The sequence below is a fragment of the Bubalus kerabau genome, chromosome 10, assembly GCF_029407905.1.
Source record: "Bubalus kerabau isolate K-KA32 ecotype Philippines breed swamp buffalo chromosome 10, PCC_UOA_SB_1v2, whole genome shotgun sequence".
Lineage (NCBI taxonomy): Eukaryota > Metazoa > Chordata > Mammalia > Artiodactyla > Bovidae > Bubalus > Bubalus kerabau.
The window spans coordinates 11,372,182-11,393,433 of NC_073633.1; the positions used below are offsets into that span (position 1 = coordinate 11,372,182).

The 21,252-nt window shown below is 42.5% G+C and overlaps 1 protein-coding gene and 1 non-coding gene across 2 annotated transcripts in view; one reads left to right on the top strand and one right to left on the bottom strand.

Annotated features, from left to right (window-relative positions):
- Window positions 1-21,252, top strand: part of ANKDD1B (ankyrin repeat and death domain containing 1B) — a 64,638-nt gene that overhangs the window by 37,224 nt on the left and 6,162 nt on the right. Inside the window, 2 exon segments of the mRNA XM_055536467.1 lie at window positions 1,722-1,817; window positions 7,825-7,860. Of these exon segments, the coding sequence (XP_055392442.1) occupies window positions 1,722-1,817; window positions 7,825-7,860 (132 nt within the window).
- Window positions 4,541-4,657, bottom strand: LOC129622201 (U5 spliceosomal RNA). Its single transcript, XR_008699874.1, has one exon. It is a non-coding gene; the product is annotated as a U5 spliceosomal RNA (small nuclear RNA).

The following is a 21,252-nucleotide window of genomic DNA, read 5'->3' on the forward strand; positions in this document are numbered from 1 at the left end:
TCATCTGTGAAGCCAGAGCACTGATGCCCATCTCTGCTCCAGCTCCAACCTGTGAGGTCACTGGTGCCCTGAGGTGAATGGGGACTTAACTCCCTGTCCGTCCCTTCCTTCCCCAGGGACCATTCCCTCCCTGGTCTTTTACTATCCCAAAAGTGAGGGAAAGAAAAATCCCCCTTGTTATTAAACATACATGTGTGTTCAGCTATGTTAATGCCCCAGATCTTTTCATATGGGCAGCATCTTTCTCTCCACATGGACAGAACTCACAAGTGGTTCTGGTTTCACTAGCTCTACTCCAGCTTGCTAGACTGCCACCCAGGGTATCAAATTCTTCATTATTGATGGTTTTTGTTAGACTAAGAATATACACAGTGTATAAAAGTAAGAAAACATAAATAAGCTAAAAACTTACAATTTGGTTCTAATCCCCCCAAAGAAAGAGAGCTCTCTTAATATTTTGGTGCATTTCCTGCCCTCTAGACTTCTAGCAGTTTTGCCGTAGGGAGGTTTTGTGAGTATTTGGTGTGTGACGCTTGTCTCTGCTCCATGTTGGTATAGACTTTTGATCAGTCTGTCAGCATAAGTTCCATATCTTAGGTAATGAGCCTCCAGAGGGGCACACTGCCACCTAAAGTGGGTCTTTAGTGAAAGCTTTTTGATATTAATTCTGTTAACATCCCAAGCAGGCTGGCCCTGTGCGCTAGGAGGAAGAGTCCTGGACTAGATGGTCCTGCAGCTGTGTGAGACTGAGGGAGTCGCTTCCTCCCTCCGGTTTAGGAGTTGAGCTGGGTCGCAACCAGTGTTCCTTTCTGTGTTAATATTTTAGAAATGTCTTCACATCAGAATTTCTTTTGGTGGGAGGTATAAGACGGGTGATTTTCTTGTGATTTCATCTATTTCTCTGAGACACTCTTGTCCTTTTTGTAGGAAAATAGTTATTTCAGAAAGGAATTAAAAGCTGACACTCCTTTTATACACTATAATGTAGGGAATTTGCAAAATAGAGAAAAGCATCAAGAAGGCAATAAAAATAACCTCTAATCCCTCCATCTAGATGTTATCATTCTTAACATCACCAACGCATTTTCTTCTCTTTCTCTATTTTTATATATAAATTGAGCTCAGCTAGATAGTGTTTTTTTCCTAAGGTTTTAAATGTTACAAGCACTTTTTCATTTTTATGAATCTCTGAAATTATTTTTTATTCTGGAAAAATAGATGTAAGATAAAACTTAACTATTGTAACCATTTCTAAGTGTACAGTTTGGTGGCATTAAGCATATTGACCATGTACATAACTCTCACACTGTCTCCAGAGCTTTATCGTTCCAAACTGAAACTCCATACTCGTTAAACAGTAGTTCCTTATTCCCTCCTCCTCGACATACCATTTTGCTGTATCTCTATGAACTTACTACTGTAGGTATCCCTTATTGAAATTATTTTAAAAAATCGTTTGTGATGGCCTACTTTTCCAATATGTGTATATACCATAATTTATCTCATACGTCTCCTTATTAAGCATGTAACTTCCTTTCAATCTTTCATTGTTATAAATAAACAGCAATTAATGTCTCCTGTTCCCGTTTAAAAATAAGTTAGCTTATCTGTTTTCCCTTATGCCTGTGGAGGACACCTTTGCTTTCCTGTGTCTTTTCATTATGCAACTTTCTTCTCTCTTTAACATGCTTGAATTATATTTTTGAAATTTCTCATGGCAGAGGCTGCAGACTCCTTTGCATGTAGCTGCTGATTTTGGATATGTGGAACTTGAAACTCTGCTGAAGGCTGGCTGTAACTTGAAGATTGTTTACAAGGTCAGTCCATGGATTTCACTCTGTTTAACTGAGCTGGTTGCTGAGTCCTCCCTGTTGGATGAAAGCCTTGAGAGGCAGTATTAGAATTCGTGCAGTTTAGTCACTCAGTTGTGTCTGACTCTTTGCAACCCCATGGACTGCAGCACACCAGGCCTCCCTGTCCATCACCAACTCCCAGAGTTTACTCAAACTCATGTCCATTGAGTTGGTGATGCCATCCAGTCATCTCATCCTCTGTCGTCCCCTTCTTCTCCTGTCCCCAAACCCTCCCAGCATCTCGGTCTTTTCCAATGAGTCAACCCTTTGCATGAGGTGGAACAGTATTGGAGTTTCAGCTTTAGCATCAGTCCTTCCAATGAACACCCAGGACTGATCTCCTTTAGGATGGACTGGTTGGATCTCCTTGCAGTCCAAGGGACTCTCAAGAGTCTTCTCCAACACCACAGTTCAAAAGCATCAATTCTTTGGTGCTCAGCTTTCTTCACAGTCCAACTCTCACATCCATACATGACCACTGGAAAAACCATAGCCTTGACTAGACGGACCTATGTTGGCAAAGTAATGTCTCTGCTTTTGAATATGCTATCTAGATTGGTCATAACTTTCCTTCCAAGGAGTAAGCATCTTTTAATTTCATGGCTGCAGTCACCATCTGCCCAGTGATTTTGGAGCCCCCCAAAATAAAGTCTAACACTGTTTCCCAATCTATTTGCCATGAAGTGATGGGACCAGATGCCATGATCTTCATTTTCTGAATGTTGAGCTGTGAGCCAACTTTTTCACTCTCCTCTTTCATTTTCATCAAGAGGCTTTTTAGTTCCTCTTCACTTTCTGCCATAAGGGTGGTGTCATCTGCATATCTGAGGTTATTGATATTTCTCCCAGCAATCTTGATTCCAGCTTGTGCTTCTTCCAGCCCAGTGTTTCTCATGATGAACTCTGCATATAAGTTAAATAAGCAGAGTGACAATACACAGCCTGGACATACTCCTTTTCCTATTTGGAACCAGTCTGTTGTTCCATGTCCAGTTCTAACTGTTGCTTCCTGACCTGCATATAAGTTTCTCAAGAGGCAGGTCAGGTGGTCTGGTATTCAAATGGGGAAAATAAACATATGCTTTCTCATTAATCACTTGTGATTAGAAAAGCTGGATTTAGAAAAGGCAGAAGAACCAGAGATCAAATTGCCCACATCTATTGGATCATCAAAAAAGCAAGAGAGTTCCAGAAAAACATCTACTTCGGCCTTATTGACTACACCAAAGCCTTTGACTGTGGGGATCACAACAAACTGTGGAAAAATTCTTCAAGAGATGGGAAGCCACCTTCCCTGCCTCCTGAGAAATCTGTATGCAGATCAAGAAGCAACAGTTTGACATGGAGCAACAGACTGGTTCCAAATAGGGAAAGGAGTAGGTCAAGGCTGTATGTTATCACGCTGCTTATTTTTACTTATATGCAGAGTACATCATGAGAAATGCTGGACTGGATGAAGCACAAATTGGAATCAAGATTGTGGGAGAAATATCAATAATCTCAGATATGCAGATGAGACCACACTTCTGGCAGAAAATGAAGAATTAAAGAGCCTCTTAATGAAAGTGAAAGAGGAAAGTGAAAAAGTTGTCTTAAAGCTCAACATTCAGAAAATGAAGGTCATGGCATCTGCTCCCATCACTTCAGAGCAAATATATGGGGGGGGGGGGGTGCTCCAAAATCACTGCAGATGGTGACTGCAGCCATGAAATTAAAAGATGCTCACTCCTTGGAAGAAAAGATATAACCAACCTAGACAACATATTACAAAGCAGAAACACTAACCTTGCCAACAAAGGTCCACTAGTCAAACACATGCTTTTCCCAATAATCATGTATAGATTTGAGAATTGAGCTATATAAGGAGGCTGAGCACTGAAAAATTGATGCTTTTTAATTAACATGTTGGGAAAAGCTCTTGAGAGTCTCTTAGTAAGAAAATCTAACCAGTCCATCTTATGGAAAATCAGCCCTGAATTTTCATCGGAAGGACTGGTGCTGAAACTGAAATTCCAGTAATTTGGCCTCCTGATGTAAAGAACCGACTCATTGACAAAACGAACTGACTAAAGATAACATGCATACATTTTTATTTTAATCACTAGGAATTATACAATAATCCCCCCAAACCAACGGAAAATATACGGATCTTAACAATCTTACTTTCATTCCCTAAAGAAGGGAAGTACCTCAATCGTGTCTGACTCTTCGCTGGCCCCATGGACCATATAACCTAACTATATATATATGCTCAGAGAAGCCAATGACTCCTCACTCTAGTACTCTTACTTGGAAAATGCCATGGACGGAAAAAACCTGTTAAGCTGCAATCCATGGGATTGCTAAGGGCCTGACACGACTGATCGACTTCACTTCCACGCATTGGAGAAGTAATTGGCAACCCACTTCACTGTTCTTCCTTGTACAAACCCACAGACGGGGGAAGTTTGGTGGGCTGCTGTGTAGGTGGTCGCACAGGGTCAGGCACAACTGAAATAACCGAGCGTAATCTAGCATACATAAGCTATCAGAATTTTCCTATAGAACTCCATAGATAAGAACATGGGAGTGGGCTAAGTCTTTTCTACATAGAGAGCAACTGGTTCCACATATTGTAAACACACTGTTCACCACCTAAGCCACCTTTTTAATCAAGCATTGCAAGTCTTTCATTAACCAACATAAGTAGCCTTGTCAAAGCAAGGCCTCAAAAAATTAGTTTTAGACTCAGAATTAGATTCTCTCCACGGAAATCTTTAGTAAAAGGCGAAAGATTTATACGGTCTGAAGAGAAACCAGAGTATGACCGACAGTCTTGCAATTCACAGCTCGGGTAACAGAAACTCCTAGATCAGTGAGAGTGACTAGTTAACACCGAGAGCCAGTGCCTGAACAAAAATTTCTAGATTACTCTGTAAAGAATGGTCTAATTTCAGAACACATAGGTAAAAGAAAATTTGAAGTTTTATAATTTTAAACGTGTACGGTGTGCAGGGCACGGTGGGTATGCAAATAAGGCGAGTGGGCGGCCTCTCCGCTCCGGAAAGCTGTCTCCACGCAGCGCCCCTGTGTCAGCACTAGGGGGCGATGCGGCGGGCGGGCGGGCTGGCGTCCACACGCCGCACCGAGCGGAGACCCGGGTTTCAGATGTTTTGTGTATGTGTATGTCTGAGTTTGAGTTCTGTTACAGACTTGGCTGTTAAGTTGAAAAAAAAAAAAAAAAAGCAAGTGATTGGCACCAAATTCATGACCGTGGTTCCTCCCTTCGGTGGGTTGAGGGTTTTCAAAGTTGGACAATTTCCTTTTTCTTGAACTGCGTGGTGGGCGCACAGGTGTTTTGTCTCTCTGTACCGTGCACGTCCAAGATGTACACTCTGGAATATTCTGCCGTTTGAGAAAAACTCATAGCCGTGTCCTGTTTAAAACTGGAGCTTTGGCTATTCCCAGGGGGTCCAGTGGTTTGGGCTCTAGCTTTCACTCCCTGCTGGTTCCTTTCCTGGTAGTGGAACTAAGATCCCTCAAACTGCGCAGGCCGGAAAAAAACGGCGGGGGAGCGTGGTGGGCTGCCGTCTATGGGGTCGCACAGAGTCAGACACGACTAAAGCGACTTAGCAGCAGCAGGGTTATTTGACAAGTCACCAAGTTGAGTAAAAGTTTCACACACAGCCATTAATTGGGCACCCAAAGTCCAACCTGACCATCCCTTCCCACACGGATCCCAGAGAGGGTGTCCTGGAGGGCTTCCCAGCAGAGGCCGGTGGAGACCAGCGCGAGGAGCTTGGTGCCTCCTGGGCGTATCGTCCTCATGAAATTTCCCTTCACTCTGCTATGAGGAATTCGCAGCTGAATTCAGCAAAAGGGAAAGCAGTGGGTCCCTACATAACTGGATATTTGAGAGAGAAAAAGAACATTCAGCAAAAAGTGCCGGAAGAGCAGTGCGTTGCTTCTGAAGTCATGGAACTGCTGTGAATGGGAGCCGCTGGGTCAGTTCTCCCCAGACGAGAGGCAACAGGTTTGATGAAATCTAAGGCTGTGAGGTGTGGACCACAGGTCCACAGAAGAAACTGTCTTCTCAGATCCTCATGCTCATTATCTCCAGCCTTCTGAACAAGGATGAGTTTCTTTGCATTTGGACCTCTAGAGATTTCCTGTAAAGATTCCTTTAAACCAATGGAAGTTCCTCTCTTTACACAGCTGGAACCAACCTCATGTTGTACCACCAGACTTTGTAAATATCCAGATACATGAGTGGCCTCTGAGGCCGTTCCCTTTAGTGTCCCTCCTGCTCCAGACTTTTTGGTCTGAGTACTTATTTTTGATCACTGGGTGGAAGATACACATAGAATAAAAATATCTAGACAACTTAACGCTTAACTTCTGGCTGCTCTAATCTCTCTCCTCTGGAGGGGCCACATATTTTTTAGAGCTACAGAGTTGGGAGAAACCTCAAAATATTTCCCAGTGCCCTCCATCTCTGCCGTCCTACCCAATGTCTTCTGGGCCTACTTACATCCATTTGATTAATAAAAACCTCCTCCCTGTTCGGCTTTCCTTGTGAGCTTTTGGAGTTCCCTCCAAGGCTAATGAGAAGGATTAGTAACTCTGGGCAGGTGTACAGGCTCTCAGTCACTTTCTGTGGATAAGAAACTGGGCAAGAAAGGCAGCTGTGAAGGTGGAGCAGTCTTCCATTCAGTGCATTTCATGAGCTCCACAGTATCTTTAAGCAAATACAAATGTGGTACCAACAATGAATTAGCGGACCCTGACCTCTGGATCGCAGTTCCCACTGGCTTTGGCTAATATCCTTGACCCCACTCACAGATCTCAGGAAAAGGACAGCCTGTCTCTCCCATGGAAGAATCCAGGTTTCTTTAGGAATGGGACTCAGAGACACCTCTCCCTAGATGACCCAGGGGACTCAAGATTTGCTCATTCTGCATATGCTTCTCAGTGCAGCTTCGTTTTAGGATCTTTCAGCTGAACACCTGGCTCTGCATAGTCAGGGTTCTTCAGTCTTTTCCCCAGCAAATGGTCAGAGATGGAGGGAGAGGAGTGGGACAGGGCAAACTCAGAGCCAGCTGAAGAGATAACAGACAGGAAGGCCAGCAGAAGCTGCAGAAGTGGGGAAGGCGCCCCGTAAACCTGCTGTGGTCATTGAGCCCCTTCAGCCTGTCTGATCCTCCCCACACAGCTGTCTCCAGAGCCCACTGAAAAGGAAGACAGTCCTGTGTCTCATACAAAACCAGCTGTGAACACACATCTGCTGATTTGAATGGAATTCAATGGTAGGCCACACTCCCAGTTAGCATGGATCAAACTGGAGTGTCTGACTTCTTCATCCTGACATTAAATGCTGTTTGATGGTGGTTGTCAGTCTGAGGAAACCAGACAGCGTGTCACCCTATAATAATTGTTACAACAACTACCGTTCAGTGAGCACCTACCATGGGCCAGGCTCTTTGCTGAGTGCTCCGTCATCATTAACTCATTTAAGCATCCCGGCAATGGCTGCTTTGATGCTGCTACATGGGAGTGGCTTAGGGCTGGTGTCCGATTGGAAAGGGATGGGAGAATGGCTTGCCATTTTGCTCACAGGCAGAGGTATCTGTACATAAGATTGAGGAAGTATGAAAATTATTTACATCAAAGAATGGAGATAGTGCTGATAGAAAGAGACATGGAGGTCAAGACATCCCTCAAAATCATGCCTTGGTGCCACCGTGAAATAGGTTTTATTCTTCCCATTGCACAGAGGCAAGCACTGAGGACTTGAGCAGTTGCAGGACTTGCTCAACCCACATATTTAATATACGCCCAGACCTCAGCCCAAGTCTGTCTGCCTCCAGGCTATAAAATGTATGGTTGCTCAGTCATACTTAGAAGAGGTAAAAGAAATGTATAGACTTCTGCCGGGAGCCGGCATATTGCATATTGAGTGCATATTGAATATTGAGTGCAGCACTTTCCACAGCATCGTCTTTCAGGATCTGGAATAGCTCAACTGGAATTCTATCACTGCCGGGAGCCAGCGTGAGGAACTCCGCCCATGACAAAGGTCATGAGGAAGGAGGCTCGGCATACGCAAGGGCGGGATCGAGCCTCAGGAGTCCCCCTGGAAATTCTCGAGCATCTACCCCAAAACCAGAGTCTGCCTACTTTCTGCTTTGTGCTTTCACCTACATCTCTGACTTTACGGGGGGCTGTCTCCCACTATCTCTCTCTGAAAAAAGAGTTAGCTTACAGCTCCAGTTAATAATTCTTGGATGTGACAGTGTTTCAACCTACAAACTCCTTTGGAAATCCTCTAGCCTGCCTGAATGGGTTTTTCCGGCCACATGTGATTGTTCAGAGCCTCCCAACTGTGAGAGGCAGGAGATGTTCTAAACTGCCTAAACACAGATTCCTTTGAGTAGTTAAAAGATTGATTAGAAATTGTATTGGTGAAGGGTTTTTCACTTGTTGGGCCAATGTTTGCTGCTAAGTCTCCATACTCCTTACCTACTGTGTCCTTGGCAGTGTATTGATTGATATAATGGGTGTATAGAAATGTAAAATGCAGCTTTGTCCAATGCTTTTTTGGAGGCTGGTGCCTGACTTTGGAATAATCACCTTTAGAGAAAAATAAGTTTCTTAAAATGTTATCAGGCCTCCGGGCCAGAAGATGATGTCAATCACCTGAACTTTTGCATATGATAAGTTTGAAAGCCTGGCTTAGATTAGAACCAGGAACTGCTGTCCTTGCATGACTCCACCCCTTCCCCCATTATCCTCTATGCATACCTTAAGGTATAAAAACTACTTTGGAAAATAAAGTGCGGGCCTTGTTCACTGAAACTTGGTCTCCCCATGTCACTCTCTCTCCCAAATTCCAGCTGAGTGTCCATCTGGAGCGCGGATGTCCTCTGCGACCATTTATTTGCCTGGGCTTCTAAGACCCACTCGAGAAGGTGTCTAAGGTGGGGCACCTTCCGCTATTCGAGAGGGCGCCTGCGGCCTCCGTGGTCAGAGCTAACCTGGTGTCACGGGTTATATTGATTTTCCGCGTAAACCAAGCCACTCAGCTTCTTTTCTCCACTGAATTTTCCTACTGAGCTATCCTTATTTCAGCCGCTTTTCTCCACTGAATTTTCCTACTGAGCTATCCTCATTCTATTACTCTTCATATCTTTGATGAATAAATAATTAAATAGGTCGCCGACGCCGTCCCCGCTTCGAATACCCTGGATCAGCCGGGGCTGGACCCCGGCAGACTTCATTTGTCAAAAGTTTTTGTTATTATTTTTAAGATTGAGGTAAAAAAATGTGAAAGTTTCCTAAAAGAGATGAAATTAAATGAATATTACTGATTAACTTCTAGAGAGTCTTCAATGGAGAATGAAGTTTAGCAGGCACCGTGAAGAGGAGGTCCACTGAAATCCAAATGCCCACCCCACAGAGGGTACTGCCTTGTGAGAAAGCCTGGAAAGGGCTGCTCCCTAGCACATGGGCAATGCCCATGTCCTCTGAGAAGGGGGACAGTACAGCAAGGTGGCTGGAGTCACCAGATCAGAATTCAAGCCTGGCTCTGCCACCTTCCAGTTTGGGGACCTCAGACCAGGTACTTAGCATCTCTGAGCCTTGACTTCCTCAAATATAAATAAAAATGTTTCTTCATTATAGGAATGGGGATTAATAGTTTAAGTCTTTCAGCAATGATTTGTTAAGTATCCAATGTGCCAAGATCTAGAGCTCTCACTGAAATAATGTGTGGACACAGCTTTCCTCTGGGCCAAGCACACCGATAAACATTCAATAAGTGGTGCGTAGTTGCTTCAGTCATGCCCAGCTCTGCGACCCCATGGACTGTATGCAGCCCACCAGGCTTCTCTGTCCATGGGGATTCTCCAGGCAAGAATACTGGAGTGGGTTGCCATGCCCTCCTCTAGGGGATCTTCACGACCCAGGAATCAAACCCCCGCATCTCTTACGTCTCCTGCATTTCTGGATCTACTCACTGGAGAAGTCTCTGATGCTGGGAAGCATTGGAGGCAGGAGGAGAAGGGGATGACAGAGGATGAGATGGCTGGATAGCATCACCGACTCGATGGACATGAGTTTGAGTGAACCCTGGGAGTTGGTGATGCACAGCGAGTCCTGGCGTGCTGCGATTCATGGGGTCACAAAGAGTCAGACACAACTGAGCGACTGAACTAAACTGAATGTTATATAAACAAGGTTATTAATTGCAACCCTTAAAACTGACAAAAGGTAAGCAAATGTCCATCAATATGGGAACACTGAACAAATCAGGGAACAGTCACACTGAATGATGTAGGGATTAAAAATAATTAATTAGGGCTATGACAATTGGAGAGATTTCCATTAGGTAGCTATTAAATGTGGAAAATAAGATGCAGAGAAAATATAGTACAATTCCATTTTTTATAAAACAAGCAATGACCAAAAAAACTCATATGTGTTTATGTATGTATCTATATCTATTGTAAGTGGGTAAGTAGGTGGAAAGCTAGCAATGTGGATATGATTATATGAGCAAGAGAAAAAGTACAGAAATAAACAAACAGATCCTTCATTACTAAATGCAGTTACTGGAGAAGAGGAATCGATGCAAAAAAAGAAAAACCAGAGAAGACTGAAGTTATAAAAAGAATTCTGTTGCTGCTGCTAAGTCACTTCAGTTGTGTCCGACTCTGTGCGACCCCATAGACGGCAGCCCACCAGGCTCCCCCATCCCTGGGATTCTCCAGGCAAGAGTGGGTTGCCATTTCCTTCTCCAGTGCATGAAAGTGAAAAGTGAAAGTGAAGTCCCTGAGTCGTGTCCAACTCTTTGCGACCCCATGGACTACCCCCTACCAGGCTCCTCCTTCCATGGGATTTTCCAGGCAAGAGTACTGGAGTGGGTTGCCATTGCCTTCTCCAAAAAAGAATTCTTCTTATATATAAGTTATTTAAAATACACTCTTTGTATAAAATCATGTAAGTGTGTGTATACACATACATGTGCATAAGAGAGGCTGAGATTCTGCTCAAGACCTACTGACCAGCAGTGATGATGGGGTACTCAGACTTGTACACCAGATAAGCAGGCAGACAAGTGTGAAAGGAAATAGCTAGCAGTTAACACTGGTTAACACAGATAATCACGATGGTGTGATCACTCACCTAGAGCCAGACATCCTGGAATTTGAAGTGAAGTGGGCCTTAGAAAGCATCACTACGAACACAGCTAGTGGATGTGATGGAATTCCAGTTGAGCTATTTCAAATCTTGAAAGATGCTGCTGTGAAAGTGCTGCACTCAATATGCCAGCAAATATGGAAAAGTCAGCAGTGGCCACAGGACTGGAAAAGGTCAGTTTTCATTCCAATCCCAAAGAGAGGCAATGCCAAAGAATGCTCAAACTACCACACAGTTGCACTCATCTCACAAGCTAGGAAAGTAGTGCTCAAAATTCTCCAAGCCAGGCTTCAGCAATACGTGAACCGTGAACTTCCAGATGTTCAAGCTGGTTTTAGAAAAGGCAGAGGAACCAGAGATCAAATTGCCAACATCTGCTGGATCATCGAAAAAACAAGAGAGTTCCAGAAAAACATCTATTTCTGCTTTATTGACTATGCCAAAGCCTTTGACTGTGTGGATCACAATAAACTGTGGAAAATTCTGAAAGAGATGGGAATACCAGACCACCTCACCTGCCTCTTGAGAAACCTGTATGCCAGTCAGGAAGCAACAGAACTGGACATGGAACAACAGACTGGTTCCAAATAGGAAAAGGAGTACGTCAAGGCTGTATATTGTCACCCTGCTTATTTAACTTATATGCAGAGTACATCTTGAGAAATGCTGGGCTGGAAGAAGCACAAGCTGGAATCAAGATTGCTGGGAGAAATATCAATAACCTCAGATATGCAGATGACACCACCCTTATGGCAGAAAGTGAAGAGGAACTCAAAAGCCTCTTGATGCAAGTGAAAGAGGAGAGTGAAAAAGTTGGCTGAAAGCTCAACATTCAGAAAACGAAGACCATGGCATCTGGTCCCATCACTTCATGGGAAATAGATGGGGAAACAGTGGAAACAGTGTCAGACTATTTTTTTGGGATCCAAAATCACTGCAGATGGTGACTGCAGCCATGAAATTAAAAGATGCTTACTCCTTGGAAGGAAAATTATGATCAACCTAAATAGCATATTAAAAAGCAGAGCTATTACTTTGCCAACAAAGGTCCGTCTAGTCAAGACTATGGTCTTTCCAGTGGTCATGTATGGATGTGAGAGTTGGACTGTGAAGAAAGCTAAGCGCTGAAGAATTGATGCTTTTGAACTGTGGTGTTGGAGAAAACTCTTGAGAGTCCCTTGGACTGCAAGGAGATCCAACCAGTCCATCCTATAGGAAATCAGTCCTGGATGTTCATTGTGAGGACTGATGCTGAAGCTGAAACTCCAATACTTTGGCCACCCGATGCAAAGAGCTGACTCATTGGAAAAGACCCTGATGCTGGGAAAGATTGAAGGCAGGGGGATAAGGGGACGACGGAGGATGAGATGGTTGGATGGCATCACCAACTCAATGGACATGACTTTGAGTAAACTCTGGGAGGCCTGGCGTGCTACAGTCCATGGGGTTGCAAAGAGTCAGACATGACTGAGCAGCTGATCTGAACTGAACTGAATCCTTTCTACCAAATGATGGGCTTACTTTATCAGCAATATCCACCTTGACCTTGTGATTAAGCAAGAAATCCACAGCAGATAAATGATTTGTCCCCAGTGCAAAATGCAAGACTGTGAGGTTCTTCTGAGGAAACATAATTTGTGTCTTCAGTCATCTGATTAGTATTTTGCCTTCTTAAGATTCCTGGTTCTTGAAATGGCCATGATTTCTTTTTACCTGGTGTTTGTGTTTTGATTATCTACTCTTTGCCTTTTCTTTAAAAGCAATGAGAACTGTATCCAGCATAATCTTACATTTCTCTACTATTAGATAACATCAGAGAATTTAGCAACCAACTGGAGTGTATACATCAAGCTGAAATCCACTGCATAACCTATGACTGATTGTAACAATATAATAGATTTCAACTAGAGTGTAAAAGCTGTATTTTTACTGTATGCAATCATTAATAATGGTAGAAGATATTGATAATGCATAACAAAAAATTTTCCTAGAAGTTCAGTCCATATGTGGCTTGTTCCCCTATAGTTTTTTGGACTGTAAATTGTGTTGAATCAAACAAATCAAGAAAGAGAAAGAAACAAAAAGAAAGAAGGGAGGGAGAGAAGGAAGGAAAGAAGGAAAGACACACACAGAAAAAAAGCATGACTATCTTTTGCTGCAAAGAAAAGCCAACTTGGTGCCCCCAGGATGTCTGGAGACAGTCGGATGTGCTTCAGACAAAGGATGTTTGGCTTGTAAGTAAAACACATGTCATATTCCCCACATTGTGGACATTGATTTTGCTTCCAAAGAATTTACTATCCTTTGCTTCTCATTAATAAATTATTGCAAAAATATGAGAACTGTTTAAACATCTGATTTCCTTAGTAGCTAAATTGGTAATAAACTAGGTTCGACAAAACATGAGTTACCCTTGCTATTGTTTGCAGTCTAGAGCTACATTCTAGTATGTCCAATTTGGGCTTAGAAACTCCCCTTTAACTTTATTTGTGAATAAGGATACAAACCAAAGTAGCGTCCAAGATAAGTCAGTAAAACCACTTCCATTTTTTCATCTTTGTCATCACCGATTTTAAAGAACTCTACAAGCAACCATGTCAGCAATCTGCTGTAAACAGGACTAAAAAAGATGTCACTAGAAACTATAATATAATTCACCAGGAGTTTATGATAACTTGCTACACTGGCTGTTAGTTTTAGTGCATTAAGTACTTTTATATAAAAGTATGGTTTAAAATATTAGAAAGGTATATGGAAATTTTTTCAAAGGGTTATTGAAAGGTACAATGAAAGGTACATTGGAGGATCTGTTTCCTGCTGTTTAGAAAAATGATTATTGCTTTACTTTTTCAACAGTTAATCTAGGTATTACCTTCAAAGATCCTTGCTTATTTCTTTTGCTCCCTTCCCTTCTTGTTTCCTTTCCTCTTTCTTGTTCCTAAAATTGTTCTGCTGTAAAAATTTGCCATTTTTCTACTCTTTCTAGGATGTCTATGTATAATGAACAGGATATTCACACATAACATAGTCAATAAAGCAGAAATAGATGTTTTTCTGAAACTCTCTTGGTTTTTCTATGATCCAACGGATGTTGGCAATTTGATCTCTGGTTCCTCTGCCTTTTCTAAATCCAGCTTGAAGGTCTGGAAGTTCACGGTTCATGTGCTGTTGAAGCCTAGCTTGGAGAATTTTGAGAATTACTTTCCTAGTCTGTAAGATGAGTGCAATTGTGTGGTAGTTTGAGCATTCTTTGGCATTGCCTTTCTTTGGGGTTGGAATGAAAACTGATCTTTTCCAGTCCTGTGGCCACTGCTGAGTTTTCCAAATTTGCTGGCATATTGAGTGGCATATTGAGCACTTTCACAGCAGCATCTTTTAGGATTTGAATTAGCTCAACTGAAATTCTATCACCTCCACTAGTTTTGTTCATAGTGATGCTTCCTAAGGCCCATTTGACTTTGCATTCCAGGATGGCTGAGTGAGTGATCACACCATCTTGATTATCCAGGTCATGAAGATCATTTTTGTACAGTTCTTCTATGTAGTCTATCCTTTGTGAAATGGACCTAAATTGGACAAACCTGTATCTTGATATTAACATCCCAATTTTAATTGAGATAAGTTGTTAATGTTTATTCCCAACAATAAAAAATATATTTTAAAATGCAAATTATTTACTTTTTTGTAAAGACGATAAATTCACATGGTCCAAGAATTTACAAATTAGTAAATGTTTTCCAGTAAACATTTCTCATCCACCCATACCCTCTATTGTCTGGCTCTCATGCTATCCTTGCCATACATACCCATTATTATAAATTTCTTCTTTTCTTTCCAGAGTTTCTTTATGTATAAACAGCAAACATAAATATATTATACCCTTAGTCTATTCCTCCATCCTTTTTTTACAATAGTATATACCTATATTGCCCTATATTGAGTGCTGCACTCAATATGCCAGGAAATTTGGAAAGCTCAGCAGTGGCCACAGGATTGGAAAACATCAGTTTTCATTTCAATCCCAAAGAAGGACAATGCCAAAGAATGTTCAAACTACTGCACAATTGCACTCATCTCACATGCTAGGAAAGTAATGCTCAAAATTCTCCACGCTAGGCTTCAACAGCATGTGAACTGAGAACTTCCAGATGTTCAAGCTGAATTTAGAAAAAGCAGAGGAACCAGAGATCAAATTGCCAACATACATTGGATCATAGAAAATACAAGAGAGTTCCAGTAGAGCATCTACTTCTGCTTTATTGACTATGCCAAAGTCATTGACTGTGTGGATCACAATAAACTGTGGAAAATTCTTTAAGAGATGGGAATACCAACCACCTTACCTGCCACCTGAGAAACCTGTATGCAGGTCAAGAAACAACAGTTAGAACCGGACATGGAACAATGGACTGGTTCAAAATCTGGAAAGGAGTATGTCAAGGCTGTATATTATCACCCAATTTATTTAACTTATATGCAGACACATCATGTGAAATGTTGGGCTGGATGAAGCACAAGCTGGAGGCAAGATTGCCGGGAGAAATGTCAATAACCTCAGATATGCAGATGACACCACCCTTATGGCAGACAGCAAAGAGGAACTAAAGAGCCTCTTGATGAAAATGAAAGAGGAGAGTGAAAAAGTTGTCTTAAAGCTCAACATTCAGAAAATGAAGGTCATGGCATCTGCTCCCATTACTTCAGAGCAAATATATGGGGGGGGGGGAGCTCCAAAATCACTGCAGAAGGTGATTGCAGCCATGAAATTAAAAGACACTTGCTCCTTGGAAGAAAAGCTATGACCAACCTAGACAGCATATTAAAAAGCAGAGACATTACTTTGCTTACAAAGTTCCTTTTTGTCAAAGCTATGGTTTTTCCAGTAGTCACGTATGGATGTGAAAGTTGGACTGTAAAGAAGGCTGAGCACCAAAGAATTGATGCTTTTAAACTGTGGTGCTGGATAAGACTCTTGAGAGTCCCTTGGACTGTGAGGAGATCTAACCAGTCCATCCTAAAGGAAATCAACCTGAATATTAATTGGAAGGACTGATACTGAGGCTGAAGCTCTAATACTTTGGCCACCTGATGCAAGGAGATGACTCATTGGAAAAGACCCTGGTGCTGGGGAAGATTGAAGGCAGGAGGAGAAGGGGATGATAGAGGATGAGATGGTTGGTGGCATCACTGACACAATGGGCATGAGTTTGTGCAAGCTCTGGAAGATGGTTAAGGACAGGGAAGCCTGGTGTGCTGCAGTCCATTTGTTGCAAAGAGTTGGACATGACTGAGGGACTGAATGACAACACATTGTCCTATATTTAGCATTTTTCCCTTAGCAGTATAAAGCAGTATACTTTATATATAAGTATATAAGCACATGGAGAGAGTTTCTTCTTTTGTTACAGTTACATAATGGACTGTGGTGAGAACATAACATAATTTGTTTAGTTTCCAACTAATGGGCATTTAAATTATCCTTGTATGCTTATGATAAGTTCTTCAGTTGTGTCCAACTCTATGCAACTCTATCGTCTATAGCCCACCAGGCTCCTCTGTCTGTAGAATTCTTGAGGCAAGAATACTGGAGTGGGTTGCCATGCCCTCCTCAGGGCATCTTCCCGACCCACCCAGGGATTGAACCCATATCTCCTATGACCCTTGCATTGGCAGGCGGGTACTTTACCACTAGCATTGCCTGGGAAGCTCAAATTGCTCTTAACCCTTTGCTATTATAAACAGAACTACAATGAATAAATTTATATGTGTCTAAACGCCGAAGAATTGATGCTTTTGAACTGTGGTGTTGGAGAAGACTCTTGAGAGTCCCTTGGACTTCAAGGAGATCCAACCAGTCCATTCTGAAGGAGATCAGCCCTGGGATTTCTTTGGAAGGAATGATGCTAAAGCTGAAACTCCAGTACTTTGGCCACCTCATGTGAAGAGTCGACTCATTGGAAAAGACTCTGATGCTGGGAGGGATTGGGGGCAGGAGGAGAAGGGGACGACAGAGGATGAGATGGCTGGATGGCATCACTGACTCGATGGACGTGAGTCTGAGTGAACTCCGGGAGTTGGTGAGGGACAGGGAGGCCTGGCGTGCTGCGATTCATGGGGTCGCAAAGAGTCGGACACGACTGAGCAACTGATCTGATCTGATCTGAAACTTGCTTTTAAAATTTATTTAGATATTTTAATTGTAAAATGTATTCAATATAATGTACATCTTCACCATTTTAATTTTCTTATTTTATTAAAAAATTATTTAGCTATTTATTGGCCTCATTGTGCAGCATGTCGGATCTTAGTTCCCTGAACAGGGGTTGAACCTATGCTCCCTGCATTGGTGGCATGGAATCTTAACCACCAGACCACCAGGGAAGTCCCCATTAACCATTTTTAAATGTCCAGTTCTGTAGTGTTAAGAATATTCACTTCGTTATATAGCCAACCTCCAGAATGTTTTCATCTTACAAAACTGAAACTCTATAAACTATAACATTCGTTTCTTCCTCTCCTAGCCCCATTCTACCTCCTGTCTCTGAATTTGACTGCTCTGGGTACCTCATCTAGGTGGAATCATATGATATAGTCCCTTTTGTGACTGTGTACAAAGGCTCAACCACATTGCAACATGTATCAGAATTTCCTTCCTTTTTAAGGTCGAATAAGGTTCCCTTGTAAATATACCACCTTTTGCTCATCCGTGAGGGGACATTTGGGTTGCTTGCGCCATTAAGCCGTGTTGTATATTTGTTTTTAAAGATGGCCAACTTTATTTCTTGCATGTGATGCAATTCTTCAGGCTTAATCATGGAGGGGCTTGGGTGACCATCTATTAGGTCCCAGCTTTCCTGAAAAGATATAAAAGAAGTCATTGTGCGGCAGCTCTGCTAGGTTCTCACACTCACTCACAATCACATCTTTGTTCAATTCTTGCGTCTCTTTTGCGAGGTGGATGAAATTATCCCAGTTTTTAAGAGAAGACTCGGGAGGTTTTTGATGACATCAAGGCCATTGTAAGAGGCACGGCTGAGCATCAAAGCCAAAGCTACTGGCTGCTTGGCTCCCCAGCACTTCTAGAAGTTGCAGTTTTTCCTTCCAGATCTCTACCCTCACTAGTCATGAGCTCAGGGCATCCCTAATTCCCACAGCAAGCCTGCATCCTCCCTAGTCCATTTCAGGACCACACATTTCATGTTTGTGGATTCTGAAGTGGTGAAATGTTATTTTGCTTGTCTCTGTATGTCAGTTTTCTTTTTCTGAACATAAAAGTAATACAGTTTGGAAAACATGTTTGTTACAGTTTGTGGAGGAAAACAAAACCAGCCATATTTCCATCACTTCGGTGAAATTCCACCCGTGGTGGCTCATTAACTTCCACTAACATTTAGTGCTGGTATTGGTTTGGCCAAAAAGTTCAATTAGGTTTTTCTGTCACGATATCTTACAGAAAACGCAAAGCACCTTTTGTCCAGCCCGATGTTAACATTTAGCATTAGTAGCTTCTCGTGCTTTCTTTTTGTACTTTATTCTACTTTTTCATTAACAACACCTCCAGGGCAGTCTGGTGAGTAGAGAATCCATAGCATTGGGCAGGGAACTTATGTTGGGCCCCTAACGCAAGTGGATTGAATATTCCAGTGAACATGTCTCTGCTACAGCTCGATTCTCTTTTCAAAACAAAAGCCACAGTTTCCTGGGCTTCATGATGTATTTTCCAGGTTTCCTTTCTCCTCCTCCCTCTTTTCTCATCAGGTTTGGTGTCTAGTTGGCATCCAGGATGTATATAATTAATGATAAAAACTCTCTTTTCTCCCTGTTCCCATGATTTTTACCAAAGATAAGTGACTGTTTCTAAGACTGAACGAAGGTCTGGACTGGCCCTAGAGCTCAGATGGTAAAGAATCTGCCTGCAATGCAGGAGACCTGGGTTTGATCCCTGGGTCAGGAAGATAATGGCTATCCATTCCAGTGTTCTTGCCTGGTCTATCCTGAGGACAGAGGAGCCTGGTAGGCTATAGTCCGTGGGGTCACAAAGAGTCAGACACGACTGAGTGACTAACACACACACACACTGGATGGGAAAGAAGGAGCCAAGTTTTGGGTAAAGTTGACTTTCCCTGTCCTCTCAGCCTTCAGTATCACAAAGCTCCCAGAGGGCCACGCACCCTCAACAGCACAAGTATCTGCCTTTCTACTCCAGCCACACTCCCTGCAATGGTTTTCCTATGAGCTTGAAACCTCTGGCTCTCAGAATGCTGCCTTTCCCAAATAGGCTAATTATGGTGATTCAGACGGCTTTACAAGCCAGAATTTAGAGAGCATACAATTAGATGCTTGCTAAATGCCTGCAGAATGAAGTTCTTCTTAATTTCATTACTATCTCTTTTGATTAGAAGCTGATTACTTTCAGCTGTAATTTTCAGGTTCACCTGGGTCTCAGTGTCTGGACTAGCAGACAAATCATTTGAATTGGTGGGGGTTGCATTTCACAAATACTCAGCCGTGTGAGAGACTTATCAGGATAAGTTTCTGGATCTCTAAGCATAGAAACATGGGTTTCTGAGGTTGGAACTTCTTCCGAGGTTATTTCTTTTCTTTCTTTCTTCTTCTTTTTTTTAAGGAAAAATATTTATTTGTTTATTTGGCTGTTCTGGGTCTTTGTGTGGCATGTGGGATCCAGTTCCTTGACCAGGCATCAAACCTAGGCCTTCTGCATTGGGGACGGGGAGTCTTAGCCTCAGGACATCCAGAGAAGTGCCTTCTGAGATTCTTTTTGACCATTCATTTTAATCATCTTCAGGATCTCTGAGCAGACTTTCCACGGGTCCTTTGGAAAGCAAATGAGAACCAGCATCTTTTGCTTGGGGAAACAGTATAGATGTGTGGCTTGTGCACTGCACAAAATCTAGGGGAACTTGAACTATACCCACCTTGACAAAGGTATGCCATTTGTAATTTGTATGAGGCACCATATGGGCTCCAAGGATTTATGCCCCCAAATTATGTCTAAAACATCCTTTATTGCTCATTCCAAGGGCTTCTCAGGTGGCGCTGTAGTAACGAATCCACGTGCCAATGCAGGAGACACAGGAGATGGGGGTTTGATACCTACGTCGGGAAGATCCCCTGGAGGAGGGCATGGCAACCCACTCCAATATTCTTGCCTGGAAAACTCCATGGACAGAGGAGACTGGCAGGTTACAGTCCATAGGGTCTCAAAGAACCCAACATGACTGAGCAACTGAGCATGCATGAGTAATTTGGTTAAGATTCCAACCCCTCATCTTTGTTTAAAGGTGGTATGATAGAATAGAAAAATCTCTGGATAGGAGTCCAGGAAGTTGAATTCTACATTGCTTTAGTGTTATCATTATTGATATTTATTCTGAATAAAATTCATCCCTTTTCTGTTTTATTACTCCACCCTCCTCAATAGATGGCCTTCACTTGCTGATCTAACGTGGCTCTTTGGGCTCCTGGCATCATGTCAGCATTCCACTTGGGGAGGAGGAGGGAAGGAAGGGGAATGACACCCCTCTTCTCTTTAAGGATACTTCCCAGAAGTTGCATGTGCTGCTTCATTTACATGCCGCTGGCCAGTACTTAGTTCACATAGGGAAATACTCGGGTGGCCAAATGCCCAGCTAAAATCAGGAGATCTCTTTTAGAAGAAAGGAGGAAGGGCAATTTGGTGGGGGAGTAGGCATGGGATATTGACTAAAGTCTGCGCCATTGGTGGAGTTAGCTTTTGGAGGAGAAATGTGTGTGATCACATTATTTATTTGCTGGGGACTTCCCAATGCAGTGAGCCAGAGTGACCCCTGCCAATCTTAGAGAAACGCATTGATGAATTATACTACTGAGGATATATGTATTCTAGTAAGAAACCAATAATGAAAACGATTATGACCATTAGTAAAGGTCAGTCCTATCCACGTCTCAAATGTTTGACATTTTTATGTGCTGCACAGAAATGATGAAGCTTTTGTTAGGTGGGGATAGAAGAGCTGAAATAGCAGCCAGTGATTATTCAGATACCTTAGGAATCCTAAGTTAAAAGTTGTTAAAATCAAATCTTTTGCTTTATATTTTTATTAGATATTATTCCCATTTAGAGTTTTGCAGTTTGCAACATACCACTGTGCTGGCTGTTCAGTACTCAAGTATTCTGCAATGGTCATGCAAACCTTATTCATCTTGAGAATACAAAAACTGG